This window comes from Labrus bergylta, chromosome 3 (genome assembly GCF_963930695.1).
Source record: "Labrus bergylta chromosome 3, fLabBer1.1, whole genome shotgun sequence".
NCBI lineage: Eukaryota > Metazoa > Chordata > Actinopteri > Labriformes > Labridae > Labrus > Labrus bergylta.
In genome coordinates this window covers 9,038,083-9,059,895 of record NC_089197.1, presented here as the reverse complement: position 1 = coordinate 9,059,895, position 21,813 = coordinate 9,038,083, and the positions used below count along the sequence as shown (strand labels likewise).

The 21,813-nt window shown below is 42.5% G+C and overlaps 3 protein-coding genes across 4 annotated transcripts in view; 1 reads left to right on the top strand and 2 right to left on the bottom strand.

The window, feature by feature from the left end:
* Positions 1-8,152, top strand: part of c1qtnf4 (C1q and TNF related 4) — a 36,285-nt gene extending 28,133 nt beyond the window's left edge. For both annotated transcript variants that reach the window (XM_020640184.2, XM_065952621.1), the window contains exons 2-3: positions 1,039-1,400; positions 1,999-8,152. In XM_020640184.2, coding sequence (XP_020495840.2) covers positions 1,044-1,400; positions 1,999-2,811 — 1,170 coding nt within the window. In that variant the 5' untranslated portion in view covers positions 1,039-1,043 and the 3' untranslated portion in view covers positions 2,812-8,152. The remainder of the gene's footprint in view (positions 1-1,038; positions 1,401-1,998) is intronic.
* Positions 8,153-9,391: 1,239 nt separating this feature from the next.
* On the bottom strand, positions 9,392-14,804 carry ndufs3 (NADH:ubiquinone oxidoreductase core subunit S3). The gene is made up of 7 exons (XM_020640185.3): positions 14,676-14,804; positions 14,232-14,297; positions 12,026-12,123; positions 11,310-11,459; positions 11,020-11,145; positions 10,248-10,367; positions 9,392-9,688 (listed from the first exon to the last, which is right to left on the bottom strand). Exons 1-7 carry the CDS (start codon positions 14,728-14,730, stop codon positions 9,521-9,523), a joined length of 783 nt encoding a protein of 260 aa, XP_020495841.2. The 5' UTR covers positions 14,731-14,804; the 3' UTR covers positions 9,392-9,520.
* A 1,458-nt stretch (positions 14,805-16,262) lies between these two features.
* On the bottom strand, positions 16,263-20,251 carry ptpmt1 (protein tyrosine phosphatase mitochondrial 1). The gene is made up of 4 exons (XM_020640187.3): positions 19,932-20,251; positions 18,776-18,856; positions 17,770-17,961; positions 16,263-17,595 (listed from the first exon to the last, which is right to left on the bottom strand). Exons 1-4 carry the CDS (start codon positions 20,076-20,078, stop codon positions 17,467-17,469), a joined length of 549 nt encoding a protein of 182 aa, XP_020495843.2. The 5' UTR covers positions 20,079-20,251; the 3' UTR covers positions 16,263-17,466.
* Between the last annotated feature and the right edge of the window lie 1,562 nt (positions 20,252-21,813).

Below are 21,813 nucleotides of genomic sequence, written 5' to 3'. Positions count from 1 at the left end.
GTCTGCTTCCTGCTGCTTCATTAGTGGAGGACAATGAGACTACAAGAGCGCTTGTCTCTGCTAATAAAAGACACATTAATACCTCCTCTGCAGAGGGCGATATGCTTGAATAGCAGCACAGGGATTCTGTGTTTGTGTTTTATGCATGAAGCCTATTTGTTGAATGTTTGTGATGTGCAAATGCATGCTGTCTTAAATTATGCGGCTATTGTCTGTTTAGGTGTAGGGCTTCAATGCTTTACCTTCAAACATTTGAAACAAATGTATCGTTTGTTGGGTCTTGTTGGAATCACAATGGATTGTGGGATTTGTAGTTCATTCGCTTCCAGAAAAAAAGATGTAAACAGTCTTTGCCCCTTTTCTCCGTTTTATGTGCTGAATCAAATGTTTTATAGTCACGAGTATTCAGGTTGCTGGTTGTCTTGGTTCCAAGTTGTTGGTGTAAGGATTTTCTGAATTGTCAATCTAGGATGCGAATGGGGAAATTGACTTCCAGAACCACAGCCGTGCAGAAAAGTTGGTGGTCACTGTACTTAAGACTGCTTTTTAAATGGCCAGCAGGGGGCGACTCCACCGATTGCAATTATATTTGGATTTTTACACAACTTGCTAGGTGACTTTTTAAGCTAGTGTTACCAGCACCAGACCTAGGGGAAATCTGGACCGGCAGCAAAGGTTACACAGGCTAGGAAGCACTGCGTAGCCTAAAATAAATCTGTGGAATGATAAGAGGAGAAACTTTTAGCGTCTTGCTCATGCCAGCTCGTTTATTGTCTGAACTGCGCATGTGCAGGACTAAGTGCTAAAGTAGCTCTGGGAATCCACAGTGGCATAATAGCGCCATCTCCTGGGTAAAGTGAATATTACCATGTGAAAATCTGTCATTACAATTAGAATAGCTCATAAAATATTACAAAAAAATAGGGGGGTGTTTGTTTAAATAAAAACTTCATATGTAGCGTTTTGAACCTACTACGCTAGTTTTAGTTTATTCAATAGAGCAATGTGCTCATATCCCTTTTCTTTATGTTTCTGCAGATACAATGCTGCTCCAAGCGAGCGTGCTGATTGGCCTGCTGTGCCTGAGCCATAAGGGCGGTGTCTTGGGTTTCGCCCGTCTGCAGGATGAAGTGGAGCTACGTTCGGCGTTCTCCGTCGCTCGCACCAACAGCATGGAGGGCGGGCCCAAGATGACAGTGACCTTTGACGCTGTGTATGTCAACATCGGTGGGGATTTTGACCCCAAAGCTGGCATGTTGCGCTGTCGTATCCCCGGGGCCTACTACTTCTCCTTCACAGTGGGAAAGTTTCCACACAAAGACCTGTCAGTGATGCTGATGAAGAACAGGAACGAGGTGCAGGCCATCGTGTACGAGGAAAACGCCGGAGAGGAGAGAAAGGTGGGTTGAGACCTCTGAGATTTGTTTGTCTTTGTTTTGTTTTGTCTTCTGCAGCTCCAACCAGCCGATTGTTTTTCTCCTTTATTTTCATTATTTTAAATTTATCCCATTAAAAAAACACAACAACCTTAAATCTTCCTTCAAGTATTGTGTGTATAATTTCAGACACAGACATTTACCCTTGACAGTGAGTGTAGCTTTTTTCCCCTGCTTCCTGTCCTTGTGCTAAGCTAACTGTTGCCTCTAATTAGAACAACAATTCAACATCAGCAAAATGTTGAACTACAGACGTCTATAAGCCTCTTATCTAAACAATAACAGAATGCTGTTGCAGGATGGATTTCACCCTCGAGGGAAATGTTAACAGAGGTCTTTTGTCATGTCAGAGCTCACACTGTATTATGAAGCCTTGCGGGTCTTATCTCAGAGTGTGTGTTCATGTTGTTGTGGTGAATGAAAGCAGAACAGAGCGGATTACTCTACACGTTCCTCTGAATGAGGACCTGTGAGACGTATAGACGATCGGGTTATGTTTTGGTGTGAGAGCGACCTTGGGGTGTGGATCAGGTGGGTTACTAAAGTCTGCTTCCCTCCTCAGGTGCAGAGTCAGAGCGTGATGCTGCAGCTCGACTTCGGCGACACCGTCTGGCTCCGCCTCCATGGTGACCCTCGCTACGCGCTCTACAGCAACACCGGGCACTACACCACCTTCAACGGCTACCTCGTCTACCCTGATACCTACGGCTACCAGACACACCACCACCAGCACCCTCCTGCCTCCAACTCCCAGCAGCCCCTGCAGGAGAACAACCCCCTGTCAGACGATAACCAGGGCACAGAGCATGAAGTGTCTGCAACAAGAGACACACAGGAGGAGAGGGTGCAACATACTGAGGAAGAGGAGGATGAGGATGATGATGAGGAGGATGACCAGAGGTCTGCTTTCTCTGTTGGACGCACCCAAAGCATTGTGGGAGTCAACCAGGTGGGCCTGCCGCAGCACCAGCCAGTCAGCTTCGACACCGCCTTTGTCAACATCGGAGAGGACTTCAACGTGACCGAGGGTTTGTTCACCTGCCGCGTGCCCGGCGCCTACTACTTCTCCTTCAACGTGGGCAAGCTGCCGCAGAAGACGCTGTCTGTGAAGCTGATGAAGAACCACCTGGAGGTGCAGGCGATGATATACGACGACAGCGTGGGGGAGAAAGCTCTGCAGAGTCAGAGCCTGATGCTGTCGCTGAAACCCGGAGACACGGTCTGGCTCTACTCGCACCAGAGAGACGGCTTCGGGGCCTACAGCAACCACGCCAAGTACATCACCTTCACCGGCTTCCTGGTCTACCCAGACTTCCCCACAACCACCACCTCCACCAACACGGCCACCGGCAGCCAGTCAGAAAAGAAACCCTAGCTGCAGCACACAATGATACAGACTGAACATTGTCAGAGGAATTCATGCAAAGTGGGAAAAGTCTCAGAGTCCAGAAAAGTCGCTGGGCAGATTATGAACTGTGTGTAAACACTCATCATGAATGTTTTCTGTGAAGCTTCCTCTTCATATGAATTCCTTTGCAAAGTCACAGAGACCTTGAACCTTGAGTGCAGAGCTTAAATGAAAATCTCTTCATTTCCCAGGTAATGGTTTCCCAGGAAATAACTTCATCACACTCAAATGTGGACCCTGAAGGACTGCAATCGTGAACTCTGAAATGAAAATTCAGTCCTTACCTGCTCTCCTCTGTGTCAGCGTAACTCTCAATTAAATGGGAACGGCCACCGCCGAAACATTGGAAATGATTCCATCTACTTTACAGCTCAAAGACTCCTCTCTGCCCAGTTTCAGTGCACCGTGATTTAAGTGGACACGCATCTTTTCATCCTCTGGTGGAAGGATGTCGGATCCAAAACTTGCAGCCAACAACTCCCCTTTAAAGTGAAAACAAAGACTCAATCCAGTCTAATTATCAGACCTAAGAACAAATTGAATGCTGTTTTATTGAACAGTAAGCCAGGATTGTTAAATTGGAGCCGTCTTGGCCCCATTTCTGAGACATTTTGGGGGAAGTTTCTAAGTGGGACAAAAAGTTTTGGAGTTGCTCCAGTAGATTGCTTCAGCTGGTGATTGCAAGACGTTCTGTTATGACTACAAAATAATCCTCAGAGCAAATTGGCCTGATCGGCACGGCTGTGGCTCAGTTGGCATAGTCGGTCATCTCAACCAAAAGGTTTGGGGTTCAATCCCCAGCTTCTGCAGCTACATGTCCAATGTGTCCTTGGGCAAGACACTTAACCCTGAATTGCTGACGCTAAAACCCTGAATAATCCTTACAGCAATATACATTTATAGAACTAAACAACTACTAGCCTTGCTGCCATCACTGCGTCTTCTTAAAGACTACCAGCTGGAGCAATCACTCGGAGCGATCCTGTGCTTTAAATGAAAAATATGTAAAAGAAATCCCAGATTTCCCCCTAGGTGTGGTATCAGAAAGTGTAACAATCCAACATGAGTTTTAACTGACACGGAGGCGAGGGAGTAATCACAGAACTTTGATTTTACAGTGAAATATTTCTGTAAGTGCATTTGTTATCCTCGTCACTGACTCTGTGTTTCTGCTTGTGTGTAAAAAAAAAAAAAAAGTCTTTATTTTTCTTTATGTCTTTGGAGGCATGTGAAAACAATATGCACAGTGTGTTCTGTGTCAAAATGAGTTTTTCTTCTCTTCACTCTTGAGCGTTTTCTCGGCCACAGCGGGAGCAGAGGACAGTGGGACGAACCGACACAGTTCTGTTCAAAAAGTGCAGACAGCATATCCATCCCGTATACCGACTGTTGACCACATGCCGCCTCTGGGCCTGCTGAGATCTGGACCGTAATTTGATTCTAATTTGAGCAGCGTTTAAATCATTTCTTCAGATGGGGACCACTGTGGGGGAAATTGAAGTGCTTCTCTCGGGGCCCGCTGTAATATGCATGTCTGTTTAATTTCACGCCGCTCGGAGGAAGATGACGCTGTTCAAATTGTGATGAACCTCGACTTTATGAAATCACCGACTGTGCTGCAGAGGCACCATGTGAAGTGATACTTTGCAGTGATTTAACGTTGACATTTACTTTTTCATCAGAGTTAACTGGATGAGAGTTCTGGAATAGTTAAATTCTGACATGAACTGTGGTCTCAACACACCAGTGAGCTGTTTACTTACTCAGCAGAAAGAGAGCTCTGTTTCCACTTTAATTAAGTCACATTGTAATATATTGAACTAATCAGTTTTTTGTGTTTTGTGCTGAAAGGATTGAAAAAGGACATTTTGAATTCCATCCATCTATCCATTTTCTTCCGCTTATCAGAGGTCGGGTGGCGGTGGCAGCAGGCACAGGAAGTCAACCCAGACTTCCCCTCTCCCCAGCAACGTTTTCCAGCTCCTCCTGGGGGGATTCCAAATACAAACCCTGAGTTGGTGGTGACCAAAACAGAGGCTTAAAGGCCCTGACACATCAAGGAGATCGTCAGCCGTGGGTCCTAATTGGACCGTCGGTGAGCGGTCGTCACCCTCGTTTTTGCGGTGTGTCCCGCTCCATCGCTATCCGTCGGCCCCCGTCTTCCTTTTTTCGGTCGGAGAGAGTAATGTTCCAAGGTTTCATTTATCTCCAGCTCTCGACACAGGTTCGGGAAAGCCCCTTGAGCATGTCGCTGTAGTATCCATGAAGACATGAAAATGGTCTTCTCGTATCCTAACAAAGGACTACCGCCGCCTGCTGGCGTGGAGAGTTATTTCCTCTCAGGCATGAGTAGAATGTACGTGGTGGTTGGCCGTCAGCTGTAGTCTTTGCGGTGTGTTCAAGTGCAATTTTTTGGCAAAAGCAAAAGGCACCCTTTGTCTCCACTAGTTCTTTGCCGTCTGCTTGGTGTGTCAGGGCCTTTAAACACAGTGAATGGTGGTTTTATACTCACCAGATTCACACAAGCACAACTTGTAATACGTTTGATAAGTTAAGTGGTCCTCCAAATAAGTCACAAGCTTCCAATGTCTCTTAAGACTATATCTGGCAGGAGCAAAAGATTTGATATGTCCATGTTGAAGTCATGACGACTATGGAAGGGGGTCTCAAGCTGAAAGGACTCCTGCAGGTCCTGGAACAGACTTTTAAAACCACCAGGTTCGTTTTTTAAAACGTGTGTCATGCTAAGAAGCTTCCATTAAACCTAAGTAGCATTTTTTTTTAAAAAGCTTGTGGAAGGCAATACTCTAAAATAGCTGATGCAGGACAGAAGCTTTCTCAACTCGGGGTCCGTTGACCCTTGAGGGGTCCTTGAGGAGGTTGCAGGGATTCCCCAGAAAATGTGGACATATTTAGGTTTGTCATTTACTTGAAGACGTTGGCCCAACAAAGGGAATAATGACCTTTCTGTTCATAGCTTTCACAATCATCACCGTGAACTGATCAGTATAAAATATTGACGGTAATGGAATAACAAAATCTCATCAAGTAAATGTCTGCAGCCTGATGTGCATCAGTTGGGCACCTTGAGAGTCACTAAAGAAAATAAAAGCACACTAAGAAATGTACTATGATCTGTAAAAAACATTAAAAAAATCTATCTAATACTTTCAGGATAAGTCTGGAAAGCTGAATTTTTCTCTGTCACCTCTCAGTGATCTCATCGTCAGCGGGAAATGGTCTCACACCTTCTCCAAAAACTAATAAGAGACAGTTACTCTCTGGAGTCACACTCTCAGCAGGACTCTCTCTCTCTCCTCACACTGTTACTAATCGACAATTTCCTGTCCTCCGCGGCTGCACTGACTTCTCAGAAAGTGACAACACTTTGGACAATGAGATAATTTCGTTTTTCACAGTATGAAATTAAACTGTGACTGTGCCTCATTTCAGATCGTAATGTATTCTGTCACAGTCGGACCCTTTGGTGGTTTCTCCATCCCAGCCTCACAGGAGCTCTGCTTTCAGTTTCACCTTCAGATGGCGCTGACCCAGTTAGACAAACCGGTGTGTGAAGGTGAAAGCTGGTAATGAAAACACAGAGTTCAATCACTATGGTGTCAGAAGCACTTTTGATATGCATGCACGTAACTGAAACTGCAGTGAGTTAAAAAAAAATAATGAAGATGTCTGAGCAGCTTCACAGGCTCAATCTGCGCCTGTTAACTGTCATCCAGAGATTTATCTGTACAGTTCCTGACATTATGTTGGATGTTTCTGGTCTGTGCTTCTTTATTTCTGATTGAACTGATGACGGATCGATCATTCTGTATTAGAAACTATGTCGAGCAGACGTGGGTCGTTTGTTAAATATGAAATACTTCCTGGTTGTTGCCAGGGGCGTGTCCAGAAGGATGGTGGCATAGGCCCCCCCTTAAAATTTGATTGGCCACCCCGGGTGCCACCCCAAATACCTGAACTATAATTAGCTATATGTCTTGTTGGAGGGCCATAGGAAGTAGGGCCATAGGAAGTAAAAATCCTATTAAAGTTCTTCATAGCGGACATGATTTTTAGCCATGTCATAACCATCCAAGTTAGGCTGACCACGAGCTACCTGAGTGTGAAACGATGGTTTATGATCTTGTAGGAGACACAAGTTTGTATGATATCAACCTCGTTTTAAGAAAAACAAGAGTTAGTCACGATATGGGGGCAAAGAACTACTCTACTTACGATCATAGAGTGTCACAGCGATGTCTCTGATTGGTTTAGCTTGCTGTTTCCATGGCAATGTTTCCCGCCTCTCTGTGCCATGTGCGAAACCAGACAGTTTCAACCGGTTAGCTAGCTGGTTAGTCACCTAACACGAAACGTAGGCTACTAATAACCTTCCTATACTCACAAAATACAAACTGCAAGATATATTAATTAGATTAGATTAGAAAACTTAATTGAGCTCCAGCGGGGAAACAACGACAAAAGTTACTTTTAAGAGGAAACTATATCATTTGCAATGGATTGTGGGATGTGTAGTTCCTGGACTCCGGACGAAAATTATGTACACAGTCCTGTACCTTTGCCTTTTTCTCAGTTTTTAATGACGTTTTGGCGCCAAATTAAATTAACTACAGTCATATGTTTTGGGGTAGCTGGTTGTCTTGGCTCCAGGCTTCAATCTCTTGATTTAAGAATTCAGTGAAAAATCAAGGGAGGATTTGAAAGGGGAAATTTACTTCCGGAAACGGAGCCGCCGAAAAAGTGGGCAGTCACTGTTGCCCTCTATTTGGACTGTGTCGCAAACTGACAGACTTGAAAAAATACATTTATCTGCAACATTTTGGTACTAAATAATTTCCATGAGTTGCAGTGTGCAGGACTTTTCCTGCAGTTATTTTAAGTATGTAAAATTGTAACTTTGGACATTATGTTGGGTTTTTTAAATCCTTAAATTTAAAACTAAATTAAGCCACAGGGATTTTAATGGTGCTGCCATGTCTGTTTAGTTAACATGTGAATGATACTTTACTGTAAGTAGTTATAAATCAATGGACACCCCAGGAAAGTCTGGACACGCCCCTGGTTGTTGCCTCTTAATCTTTGCATACAAGCCAAAGAGGAACGGGAAAAACAACAACACCAAATGATGGAAAAATAAGTAAAAGAAAAACTAAACAACTTGTTGACCCACGTGTTGTTTTCAGTAGTCCGGCTCATGTTGACTCTTTGAAATGTTTTGAGTATTTCTTTGGTGTAAACTGAATGCTTCAATGAACATGTTTGACTGAATAAAAAACAGAAAAGTAAAGACCGAGCTGTTGTTCAATCACTGACACGAGATAAAGACAGAAGTTAAAGATCCCCGCGTTCAGCAGGTAGAGAAATGACTGCTGCACGTTCCTGCGTACTGCAATGCCACCTGCTGGAGAAGGTCAGTATGGGTAGATCTGCTAAGAGGGAAAACAATCATACTTCTCAACTAAAGTACGAACATTTTAAGATTTAACCCTCTTACTGGTTAAAAGGAAACTTTTAAGATCTTTTCTCAACAAGGGTTTCAAACAAGGGTTTGAAACTGCACCAGTTTAAATATCATACATGAAGACTTCACTGTTGGAAGTTTACTCTTTTCACGTTATTTTAAAGGGATAAGCTAAATGGTGAACGGACTTGAGCTTGTACTTTTCTTTTCCAGTCTTCTGTTTACTCAAAGTACCACTACCGCTCAGTTTTGTTGTCAAAAATATATTTATGTAATCAAGAGGATTGGCTGCTACTTTAGTTTTAAGTCCAACTGAAATTAAAAAATATATATTTAAATCCTTCACGCTTACACCCCTTATCATCACATTTGGCACCTGTCTAATAATATAATCTGACTGACTCACCCTGCCTACTCTCTTTCAGCTGTTTCAGTGACATTATCCAGCATGTGTCACAAATGTACGCTTTGCAGAGAAAGTTTTTATAGGTCTTAAAGACTCTTAGTAATTATTGAAATGATGATTCATAATTCAGTCAATTCAGCAAAAGATCAAATGATTCAGTTGATCAAATAAATGGCCAAGAATTGTGAACACCCCCTTGTCTTCTTTTTATTAGGTCTATTTTTCTTGAAGCTTTCTTAGCCTGAAGTTTAGAAAATCTTTGTCAAAATAAACGATGACGGGGAGCCAGTAGTTGCACGCCCCACGTATGGAGGCTGTAGTCCTCTTCACAGCGACGGTTGGCATCGAATTCTGCCTCAGCCTTTTGCTGCATGTCGCCCACCACTCTCTCCTCCCAACTTTTCCTGTCTATCTTCAGCTTTCCTATCTGACAAAGGCAATATAAACTATGACTACTGGTCCTAATCAGGAGGAAATCCAGGCAGCAAGGAGACCAAAACACACTGAAATGCTGAAACCAGAAAAGAGGACGCGGAAATATCAGCAGCTGATTTTAGAAGGTTGTAAGGGTAAGGGATGAAATGTGGAGTCACATTTAGAGGGGTAAAGTTCAGGTGTACACACACAGTTGACCAGATAACTTACAGCACCACAAAAAATCTCTTTTCAGGATTGTTTTATTCTTATTTTTATTTACATAAATATTCAGGTGGCTTTGTTCAGTTGGGGGGCGGGGGATCCCAAAATGACTCGGACAGACAGAACGTGGGGATGAATCATGAGGGACATCATTTCTTCTCAGGAGCCTCTCCAGCCTCCAGTTTGGGCGGAGCGTCTTTGGGCTCCCTGTGCGCCGGGAAAACCTCCCAGGGCGTGTTCAGGTCAAACTTCCTGAACTCCTGCGACAGCTCCACAGGCTCGGCCACCACGCGCTTCACCTCGTCGTCATAACGCACCTGAGGAGGGAGACACGCGTCAGTTCTCAATATGAATGCATGTTTACATCTCTTCAAAGCAGTTTGAGGGTTTTTGAAGTTATCATTGCATCCCAAAGACTAAAAAAAACTGAAAAATGTAACAAGAAATAATCCACAAGGAGCTTCTTCTTTAATGAGATCCTGACCAGATGATACATTTTTAAAACCAGATCTAAGAGGCTAATTTAATTATTTATTCCTTCAAGGAAATAGATGCACTTAAAGTACTACTGAAAGTACTTTGAGGATAAATTATCCTTTCTTGGCAGGAACTATAGAGGATGTGTTCAGGGCTGGTGGGAGCCCTGACTTCATTACCATGAGCTCTATTAATAATTTAATTTAAAAAACAAACACAGGCTCCAGCAGAGGTTGAGACTAAACGTCTGGGCACAGCTTCCATCCTGCCAGTCTCACTGACATCCTGCCAATACTACTGCATTTATTTTTGGAAGGAAACAAAATGATTAATTCACCGATGAGGCAGATTAAAACAGACCAAGCTGCACTGGGCAGACGTGTTGTTGTCAGGACTCACCTCCACGTATCCCGAGAGAGGAAAGTCCTTCCTGAAGGGATGACCCTCAAAGCCGTAGTCGGTCAGAATACGCCTCAGATCTGGGTGGTTGGCGAAGAACACACCGAACATGTCCCACACCTGGCAAAACACACAGAAACGCCAAAATCACACACAATTACTCCAGCTAATCTATTTGACTCGCTAAAGAGGAATTCTGTTTTTTTATAAAACAGGCTCCATTTTTTTACAACAAATTTAAAAGGCGCACTGATCAACTGACATTGTAGCTATAAATAGATTGTATTCTTTGTTGTTGTCGCTCTGTTTGTCTCTATCCTTCTCTTCTTCCTGAATCTCCCTCTATCCCACTTTCCAAGCCCAACACAATCTCAGCAGACGGCTGTCCATCATGAGTCTGGTTCTGCCTCTTAGGGTGCACTCACACGCTTCACCCCTAATGTCCAGTTCATTTGACTAGTGCACGATACACTTCCCCTGGCACGCTTGGAAGAGGCGATTGGCTTTAGCACGGTACGGGACAACTGGGCCTAGTGTGAGTGCGCCAGCAGAGGCTGTACATACAAACTTGACTGAGTTGAAGTTGTCTCATTTCCCCGGAACATTATTTTGTAGCCATCACAGACTGTTTCATGGCTGCAGGATGAAACAATCTACTGAAACAAATCCAAAACTTTTTATAGCTTTTTTAATCCCCACTGAGAAAGACTGACATGGGATTCAAATAAATAAATACTGACTCTTCAGACTGGGCCTGCAGGTTCTGACTCACCTCCCTCTCGTACCAGTTTGCAGCCATGTGGACCGACACAGCAGAGTCCACAGGGGTTAACTCATCTGTGTACGTCTTAATACGGATACGGGAGTTGTAGCGCAGCGACAGCAGGTTGTACACAATCTGTGAAGCAACAAAGACACATTATCAACAACATTCAGACAACTTAAATGCATCTTAGAGTACCAGAACAGGCGCAGAAATATTGTTAGAAGAAAAGTAAAAAAGTGTAGAAAGAATGAAAGTCGAATCAGTCTCTGTCTGTGTGTCTGTGGTGTGACAGCTACCTCAAAGCGGTTCTGCCGTGTGGGGATGTCGACAGCCGTCAGGTCGATCATGTTCCTGAACTGGGCGTTGGTGTGGTCCCTCAGGAAGGTCAGCACAGGGACAACTCCATCAGGATGGATCATCACCTCCAGCTCATTATAACAGGTCACCTACACATCCAAATGAGTAAATGCATTTAACTCAAGTGTTCTGCCAGCCACCTAGAATTTGTTCTGCATGAAGTTTGAGTGAACTGATGTTAGAACACAGCATGATAAAATCTCTGACTTCTTAGGGGCGTCTGTAGCCTAGTTGTTGGTTGCGTGCCCCATGAACTGAGGCTATAGCCCTCAAAGCGGGGCGGCCGTGTGGCTCCTTTATATGACCCTAGCCACTGTTCTTTCTCTAAAAAATAAATGGCATAAAAAAAAAAATCAGAAGAATTCCCCTTGAGAGAGTGGGAGGGTGTGACGTTTATTCCCTGCAATCCGTGCACAATCACAGACTGTATGCACATGACCGGTGCGATCTCTGCGCACGTAATTGAACAGCTGCGTTAAGTTTCCTGTTCTCCAGAATGTTCTTCTCTGCTCTTTTGTTGATGTTGTGATTCTGCTAAACTACACATAACATGAGTATAAAGACAAATATTGCAACAAATTGAAATTTGCAGGGTTGCATATTTTGTGAAAACCACTCTAGTATATAACGTTCATAAAGAAGCAGATGAACTGACCTGGACCTGCTGGATGTATTTGGGCATCATTTCGGACACATACTCCCCAAACGCTGTCAGCTGGTTATGAGTGACAGCATCTTTGGGCCTGACGGTGGCTGCATGAAGAAAAGAGGACAATTCAACAACAATAGCTCTAATCACACAGAACTCACATTCACATCAATTCAATCCCCCGCTGGGGACCAGGCCACCACCCCTAACTGTTAAAAAAAGAGGAAACACTGCTGTCTATTTATTTCTCTACCATACTTTTTTTTTTTTTTAAAGCCCCTCCCCATTTAAGGCCCAGTCCCTTTGACTAGCCTAAATGTTGCCGTATGTTTTGACATCTGAAGGCAGGTCTCAATTAGAGGCCCCAAAATATTAAGTGTCAAAATAGTTTGTTTGACGAATTAAAAATAAGGAGAAAAAGCCGACATGGCGACACAAACACTTGAAGGAATCTTGGTGTTCATGCGTTACTTTTAATGACAGCTGTCCTTTTCTATCGGAAAGGTATCCTTAAATGACTTCGAAAAACGGGGGGCCGTATACTGTTATGTATACAGGCCATGAGGCAGGTTTGCATGCTGTCCTACAAAACAAGATCAACTAAGTGATTCACTTTTTTTTTTTTTTTAATTGATATCCTAAATTTATACACATTAAGTTAATCTTTCTGGTGTACATTTACAATGTCTTTCCCATCTTGGGCTGTGTACGAGTTTTGTTTGAGCTTTGTTTTCATAGAGTGAAGTAAACAGAAGTTTTGTGGTATCTATCTATAAATCTACTACTTGAAATAGAATAGAATCACTTTATTGATCCCAAACTGGGAAATTGTGGCGTTTCAGCAGCAGGTTATCCAACACACAATATTCATTAAATAAACACAATGTTAGCAAATCTAAACACAATATAATATAAAATACAAAGTAAATAAGTACTAAAAATATCAAAACTAAGAATGTCAATATATACAACCAGGATTTAACTAAGCTTTACTAGTCTTAAATGGGAAGATTAAATATGGAAGATTAAATGTAAATGTGCTAAAACAGAGTTGTAAATGGACAGTATTGACATAAGTTAAAGAGCATGAGTGTAGACATATAATAAGCAGAAACTATTCAACATAACAGCGAGTAGACAGACACATGAAGTGAACATGAGTGCAGGGATAATTTGTAAATATTGGGTAAAACCATAAATTAAAGGACATAAACTGCAACTGCATTCAACTTTTCATTTACATAAACACACAAGACATAGACATGTGTGTAGTGTGTAGGGTGTTGTGTGTAGTGTGTAGTGTGTAGTGTGTAGGGTGTAGTGTGTAGGGTGTTGTGTGTAGTGTGTAGTGTGTAGTGTGTAGGGTGTTGTGTGTAGTGTGTAGGGTGTTGTGTGTAGGGTGTTGTGTGTAGTGTGTAGTGTGTTGTGTGTAGTATGTAGTGTGTAGGGTGTAGGGTGTAGTGTGTAGGGTGTAGTGTGTTGTGTGTAGGGTGTAGTGTGTAGGGTGTAGTGTGTAGTGTGTAGTGTGTAGGGTGTAGTGTGTAGGGTGTAGTGTGTAGGGTGTAGTGTGTAGTGTGTAGGGTGTAGTGTGTAGTGTGTAGGGTGTAGGGTGTAGTGTGTTGTGTGTAGTGTGTTGTGTGTAGGGTGTTGTGTGTTGTGTGTAGGGTGTTGTGTGTAGGGTGTTGTGTGTAGGGTGTAGTGTGTAGGGTGTAGTGTGTAGTGTGTAGGGTGTAGTGTGTAGGGTGTAGTGTGTTGTGTGTAGGGTGTTGTGTGTAGTATGTAGTGTGTTGTGTGTAGAGTGTAGGGTGTAGTGTGTAGGGTGTAGTGTGTAGGGTGTTGTGTGTTGTGTGTTGTGTGTAGGGTGTTGTGTGTAGTATGTAGTGTGTTGTGTGTTGTGTGTAGGGTGTTGTGTGTAGGGTGTTGTGTGTTGTGTGTAGTGTGTTGTGTGTAGGGTGTTGTGTGTAGGGTGTAGGGTGTAGTGTGTAGGGTGTAGTGTGTAGGGTGTTGTGTGTTGTGTGTAGTGTGTTGTGTGTAGGGTGTTGTGTGTAGGGTGTAGTGTGTAGGGTGTTGTGTGTAGGGTGTAGTGTGTAGGGTGTAGTGTGTAGGGTGTAGTGTGTAGGGTGTAGTGTGTAGTGTGTAGGGTGTAGGGTGTAGGGTGTTGTGTGTAAGGTGTAGTGTGTAGGGTGTAGTGTGTAGGGTGTAGTGTACTCACGACTGGTCTCTGTGGTGGTGCTCTGCAGCCTGCTCTGCTGCTGGAGGACACAGGAACTCCTGGCAACTAAACAAAGCAAGAAGAAGTCAAACCCGGAGTAAAACACCTTAAACACTTTAAACACCTGAATCTACAGCTGAGGAGGACATGACATCAGCTGGCACCAAAAATGGTCCTCTATACACCAATAACACCTCATGTCACCATTATATATCAGTAAACCTTCACATTATGATGCCTGTGTGGTTTTCATGCTCGTTATTCAACCCGCTGCAGAATAAAGCTAACATTAGCATTAGCTAGCTCGAAGGTCAAACCAGAGACGTTTGACTGTTCAAAATAAACCAGTGTGGACTTCACGGGTACGCAGACGCACGTAGATTAAGACAGCACACTGAAGGACACACTACACGCAAACTACAAGGAGATTAGAGTCTTTCTTACTGTTGTAACTCCTTCCAAGTCCTCCGCGGACAAACCGCATCAACGACGCCGCCATGTCTGCTCCGCTTGATGTTTTCTTCGGACGTAAATGAGACTGTTGGCGGTCTGTCGCCCCCTGGTGGTCAGGAGCGGTCTGTCGCCCCCTGGTGGTCAGGAGCGGTCTGTCGCCCCCTAGTGGTCAGGAGCGGTCTGTCGCCCCCTGGTGGTCAGGAGCGGTCTGTCGCCCCCTGGTGGTCAGGAGGAGGAGGAGTCTGGTTAATGCAGTGTTGCCAAATGTATTCAGGCAAAAAATCTCTTGTTCGATAATGAGGCTAAGCGTTTACCAAGATCTCCAGGCACTTACTTGTTTGAATGCTGTTTTTTAATTCTCATCTTTCATCACTTCCTAACAGCAGCAGAGCCACAATTTATACATTCAGCTGCACTATTTGTAAATGATTGCCACCCGATAAGAGACAAACAGGTAGTATATGTTTATATGTATTTATTCATAAATGTATACATTAAGATACATCAACATAATTTAGCTTTTACAATAACGTTTGTTACCATTCATGCCAATAAAGCATCGTGTACCTCAGGGAGGGGCAACTTTGGTCACAGCAAGGGCCACATTCATTTAATTCTCACTGCCAGGGGGCCAAATTGTAGAATACAAAAACGATTACAGTCAATTATGTCTCAAATTTAACTCAACATATGCCAGTGATCAATCATAATTATTATATTTTTCTGGTTTTCATGATTTTGTGGCATATTTAGTCATGTTTTCTTCATGTTTCCAATTCATTGATATGTAAAAATTGACCTGAGGGTCACATTGAGGGTTGATGGGGGCCACATGTGGCCCCCGGGCCACCAGTTGCCCACCCCTGGTGTACCTGAACCTTCCCAATGTTTCCGTCTCACTTTTATACTGAAGTTTCTTAATTCCTCTGCCTGCTCATTATCTCTTATTCTTAATTCCTTTCATGCTTTTGCATTCATGACTATGTTTTCTTGACTCTGTAGCACTTTTAAGATTTCTTTAAATAAAGTGTTTTCCACTGAAAAAAAAACCTTTTCATTAAATCTAGTTCTGTGTTTATTTAACATAGACATACTGTAACATTGGTAATATAACCTTTAAACATGTCCCAGATGCACCGCTCTCAGTGTTTATAGCAAAGTGCTCATTTGCAGCACCTCTCCACAGGACGCTTTTAGAAGTTACAGGTATAAAGAACAAAAAAAAAAAGAAAATATCTTTTCTTTTAAAAACAAGTAGGTAAAACAAAGCAGGAAAATAGAAACATGTGGAGTCCTGATTTGAATGTTGAACTGTTTTAGCAGACATCAGACAAATCTCTCTTTCTTGATTTTTGTCTGATTATTTCATTGAAGACTCATCTTTGTTCATTTTCTCATTGAATAAAAGTTTAAGGGGAAGAAAGAAGTAGGGGAAAGAGAGGGAGAGGAATCAGTCAACACGTGTGACTTAAAACATGAGAGCGGTGACGCACAGTAAATATTTAAACATCTGGATCTGAAATCTGAAAAAGCAGTATGAAAGTTTCCTCAACATGCTCAAAAATAAAAGAGAAGAGACGCCATTAGACTGTATTTATTTCACAAATATTTTATTTCAAATAATTTTCAATGTTTTTAAATGTACGAGGAAACACCAGAATCTGACCTCTGGAAATACAATATTTATAAAAAGTAACTTTTTCATAGGAGAAACATGAACTGAAGTGTCGTCCTCCAGAACCACTGAAGTCTGAACTCAGCCAGTTTGCAACACGTCTTAAAACTGGAGTTTTTATTTATTTATTCATGTTTTCATCACAGTCGGCATTGCAAAGGATTTGAGTCTGAAACAGAGCTAAGGCTAGCTTGGCTAAGCAAACACTCAGAGGGGTCAGAGGTCAGGAGAACTTTCCGAGTGTTAACTTGAAACATTCCTGAATGTAGTTTGAGTTTTAAGAATTACAGACTTAGAGGAAATGAGTTCCAGCAGCAAGCAGGAAATCTGATGGTCAGGTAATTAAAGGAGAGAAGTTGAACTTTTGTATGATGACAGATTGAAACAAATCTTTTAGAACATTGCTGGTAGAAAATGACTTTTCTTTGCTAGCTGAGGCGCCGCGTCCACCCAGCGTTTTTCCAGGCAGAAGAGCGCTGGCTGTGCACGAAGCATTTGCGCGCTGAGAAGAAAAGCGCTGCACGTCCTTCCTGTCTCCATGACAACAGTCTGTTGACAATGACAGCTGTACGACCGACACTGCTCCGTTACTTTTTACCGCATGTTTTATATCTGAGATCGTTTTTTTCCCCCGATCAGACGCGGAGTAAAGAGGATGTGGATACGAGGCACGATTCTATGGGGAATATTTTATATTTTAAAAAAGAGCACCAGTGACGTGAACAGCATATTTCTGAGAAGTACAAAAAGAATTCAACTCAAAGAGGTCAGGGCAGCCTCACAAATAGGCAGAAAAAAAAACGCTGGCCGTTGAGTCTTTTCTCTGGGCAGCCGCTGTTGCTGTGAACGCTCGCGCTTCGGAAGAAAAAAAAACGCTAGTTGGACACGGGGCCGGATTTGATTTGAATCGATGTCAGCCATTCTCCAGTAAAGCTCTTGAGATTTCATAATTTTGTAGGAAAAAAAACGACTAGTTTTGGCATTTTGTCTTCAGTGACTGAACACAATAATGGAGGATTTGTGTCAACTGAAAAAAAAAACCAAAAGGCTCTGAGTCCACTTTGCCAGCTGAGATCATAACGAGGTCGGACCCTCTGCTCTGCTCTCTCAGCTGGACTCTCCGCACACCTGCTGGTAGTATCTCCTCAGCATCTCCAGCTGAGCCGAGCGCACCAGGACGTGCGGCCGAACAGACGCCAGGTTCTGAACGGCCTCCTCAGGAGTCCAGCAGTGTAACTGTCAGGTTAAAAGAAAAACACACACAATCGATTTCATTGAATAAGAATCATGGGATAAAAAAAACTGAGAATGTCAGAATCTCCTGGATGATGACACCAGTGTGAATGTGACCCTCGTTGGTCCGACACTGTAAATAAATTCAGGCTGAACCTCCCGTGGTGAAACACTGACCCGGATGAGGTACGCAGCAGCCAGCGTCGCGCTGCGGGAGCGTCCGGCCTTGCAGTGGACGTACACGCTGCTCCCCTGCTCTCGGTGCTTCAGGGCGAACTCCACTCCTCGGTGCAGATTCTCCAGAGTGGGAACGCCGGTGAGATCAACGGTGCTCAACCTCAGCTGCTCCACACCTGCAGCCTGCCACTCCTGAAGGCGGCACCAAACACATCAAATGAACTGACCTGGAAATCCGCCATGTTTTCCATGGCTGCCTGGCTTCTAGTTAATCACAACTCTCAAAGTCCTATCCCGTCTAAAGCTCTTAGGCTGCACCTGACAACAATTCAGCAGTTTGTGTTATAGACTCATATTTCAATTATTGTGTTTAAAAAAAAAAATGCAAAAGACAAAGAGTTATGAGTCCGTTATAATTCCCCAGAACATACAATCATATCTTCAGATTAGATTAATCAGCCAGCAGAGGGCGCTCTCCAGGGTGTAAAAGGGTGATGCATGTACATGAGGAGTCAGTAGAGTGACCAGCTTGTCTTCGTTATAAATCTTTTCCACAAGTATTTGATAACTCCATTTGAGGGACTAACACAATAAATGGGTGTATTTAAATCCACACATCTCTACAGACCGAACATAGATTTAAGAAAGATATCGGCCGATACATCGTTAAGCATATCGCTATCTGCCCTAAAAATCCCATAAAAAGTCAATAAACCAACGATATTCAGTTAACTTGTCTTATTTAAAAAAAAAGGAAGAGCAGAAAATTCCCACAATGTAGAAGCTGAAAACAGACACCTAAAGACTTCAACTGATCAATAATGAACTGATGTCTGCTCTAAACAGATCACTAATCCTCTGCAGAACGTTGGACACAAACACAAGACAGCCACGTTGGAATTGAGGGAACTTTTTTTTTTTTTAGTTAATGAGTATTTATAAATCCTATAATAAACACAAGCCGTTCACCTGGCTGAGTCTTCAACATGTTACGGGAAGAACTCACCTCGGCCGAGTTGCAGAAATATTTGGTTTCATACATCTCGTTCATGGTGATGACACCTCGAACGTTTTCTGCTTCTACCAGCTGGAACAAGAGAGAAGGAAGAAATCAGTCGTCAGAGTGGACGACACTTTAACAGACGAGCTCACTGAAACGGTGAGGCCGCAGGCAGTGACGTCATCACGTGATCCACTGAACTGCTGGAAAAGAAACCTCAAATACAGCAAACTGTTAATGGAACAAGAGAAGAGAAACAAAGAAACAGTCAAGAAAAGGAGAGAGAGTGTAGCTGCCCTGTCCTCGCTTTATTATTATCATCATCATGATGTTGATTCTATTTTATTTTATCTGGTTTTGTGTTGAAAGAAAAACTGATTCATGACTCTTATATGTATTAATTTCTGAATACATTGCTTCTCTTGTTGTCCTTGTATTATTATTATTATTATTATTATTATTATTATTATTATACTCATGCACATTCCTTCGTACATTCTAGTCAATGAGACAGAGTAGGGAGGGTCATCCCTTCAGCATCCTAGGAAAAAAAAAAAATTGTAGCAAACTACTGAATATAAATCATTAAATGGTGTGAATCAAAAGAGATTTAGAAGTGGGCATACCTTATGGAGACTGAAAATAAGTGGGTATACTCCATATACCTGGATATACCTGCACTACACCACAGAGCTGAACGACTCAAATAACTCACCTGGTTCCTCTAATGTAATCATGATGTCACTCAAAACACTAAATACATGTTTATTAATCCATCTACTCCTTTTGATGTGTATTTGTAAACAAACCAGGCCATTAAAGCTGATTCTGATTATGTTGCCATAGTAACCGACTATTTCAACATTATGGCTCAATCCTAAGACTGTAAATATTAACGGGCTCAATGAACCATAATTACGACTCAGCTTCATAATGCCATTTCGTGCCACTGTTCATCACAGTTGGTATAAATAATATTAAAAAATGACCTTTGATGCACAACATGCAGTCTTCAGTGGAAACAGAGTTATATGTGCGCCAGTCATGTTGACTTCATGGTTATAAATAAGAGGAGAAGAAGAAGAGGAGGAAGAGGAGGAGGAGGAGGATTGTGTTCAGTGTTTGCAGGTGAAAGAGGATTTCCTTGTTGAGGCAGTCTGACCTGTTTAGTCATGGATCTGAACGGCAGCGCTCCCAGGATCACGGTGTCGTCCACTCGGTCAAACCAGCGTCTGAGGGACACTTTCTCCATGACAACGTTGAAGGTTAAAGTCGGGTAGAAGAGCAGCCGTGCTAACGCGCCCGACATGGCTGACACTCTTCTTTTGAAAAAACTGAGCTTTAAAAGTCGTGCGGCGTCGCTTTACCGCACACTGTTACTGAGAAAGGTGTGAGTGAACCACGTACTGAAGTCTGACATGTTCACGTGTGTTCCTCTAATAAGGAGCCCGGAAGTCTGGTCAGTGAATAGCGGGACTTCCGGTACGAATCCTTCAGAGTAAATTCCGTGATCTCCACCAGCTCGATTAAATGGCAAATTAAACCCCTTTTATTTCCTTTCTTTTTCTTTCTTTTTTTGGTTGATATTTTGTTTGTTATTTTGGGGGAATTCACATCTTTTTACCGCTCTGTAACTTTAACTGGTTCTTAAATCTAAGATCTTTTTTTTTAATTTCATGTGTCACTGATGGCAGATGTTTCTATGTACCGTGTCCTTCAGTATTAACTATTAATTATTTTTACAGTCTATGGTATTAACTAATCCCAGGGATGGGCAACTTTGGTCACAGCAAGGGCCACATTCATTTAATACTCACTGCCAGAGGGCCAAATTGTAGAATACAAAAACGATTACAGTCAATTATGTCTCAAATTTAACTCAACATGTAACAGTGATCAAATTTTATTATGGACATACTTCTGGTTTTCATGATTTCATGGCAGATTTCGTCATGTTTTCTTCATGTTTCCAATTAATTGATGTGTAAAAAATTGATCTGAAGGCCACCTTGATGGTTGATGGGGGCCGCATGTGGCCCCCGGGCCGCCAGTTGCCCACCCCTGACTAATCCCATTCATACACGACCGATGTAGCAGCGGGAGCAACATGGGGTTAAGTGTCTTGCCCACGAGTACACATTGGATATGTAGCTGCAGAAGCTGGGGATCAAACCCCCAACTTTCCAGTTGAGAGACGACTGACTCTACCGCTGATCCACAGCCAATAAATGTTTGTTTGCAACTCAGACAGCATGCAGGAGGTTACCTCTATGTTTTGAATGACACTTAACTCTCCTACACACCTGTCTTATGAAATGAATGTGTGAAGGTTTATTTCTTTTTTTTAACACAAATTTTAAAAAAGCAGATGCTAAAATGTTCGCACATTCTTTACTGGTTTTATTTTTATTTTATGTTTCATGACTTATGTTAAGCATGTTGAATATTATATCAACATGTGTTTATTTGTTGTTGTTCAAAATCAATAAATTCTCTAAACCGCTGTACTTAAATATCATACTCGGTTTAACTCTAAATTTAGATTAAAAGGAAAGTTTTTCTGCTGAAATGACGAAATACACAAAGTATAAACTCAGTAGCAGCGCTTTATTACAACATATCTAGAATTATTGACCAGACACCTCAGAAGGACGATTGAAGAATAAGTTTGGTGGTGTAAAAATACATCATGGACGACTGATGGAAACACACATTAATCAGAGCAGGGAGACGTCTGAACTTCATATCACAAATTCAAAGTATGCAGAGACAGATAACGGCACCAGGTGTTGATCAACGCTGATTAAATTAATCAAGCTTTGATTAATTTACCCAAATGGTATAAACTAACATCAGCCTGCCCTGTACATTAAGCCTGCCTGAAATCCACCTGAAGCTTTAGTCTTCACTTTCCTGATCACTACATTTGAAGTCAACCGTAGGGTTTTTATTTTTTCCCATCTTTCAAAAATATTGCTTCACACATCCTCACAGAATATTTGTGTTTATCTTGGTGTGGTTAAGAGATTAGCTGCCTTACTCAG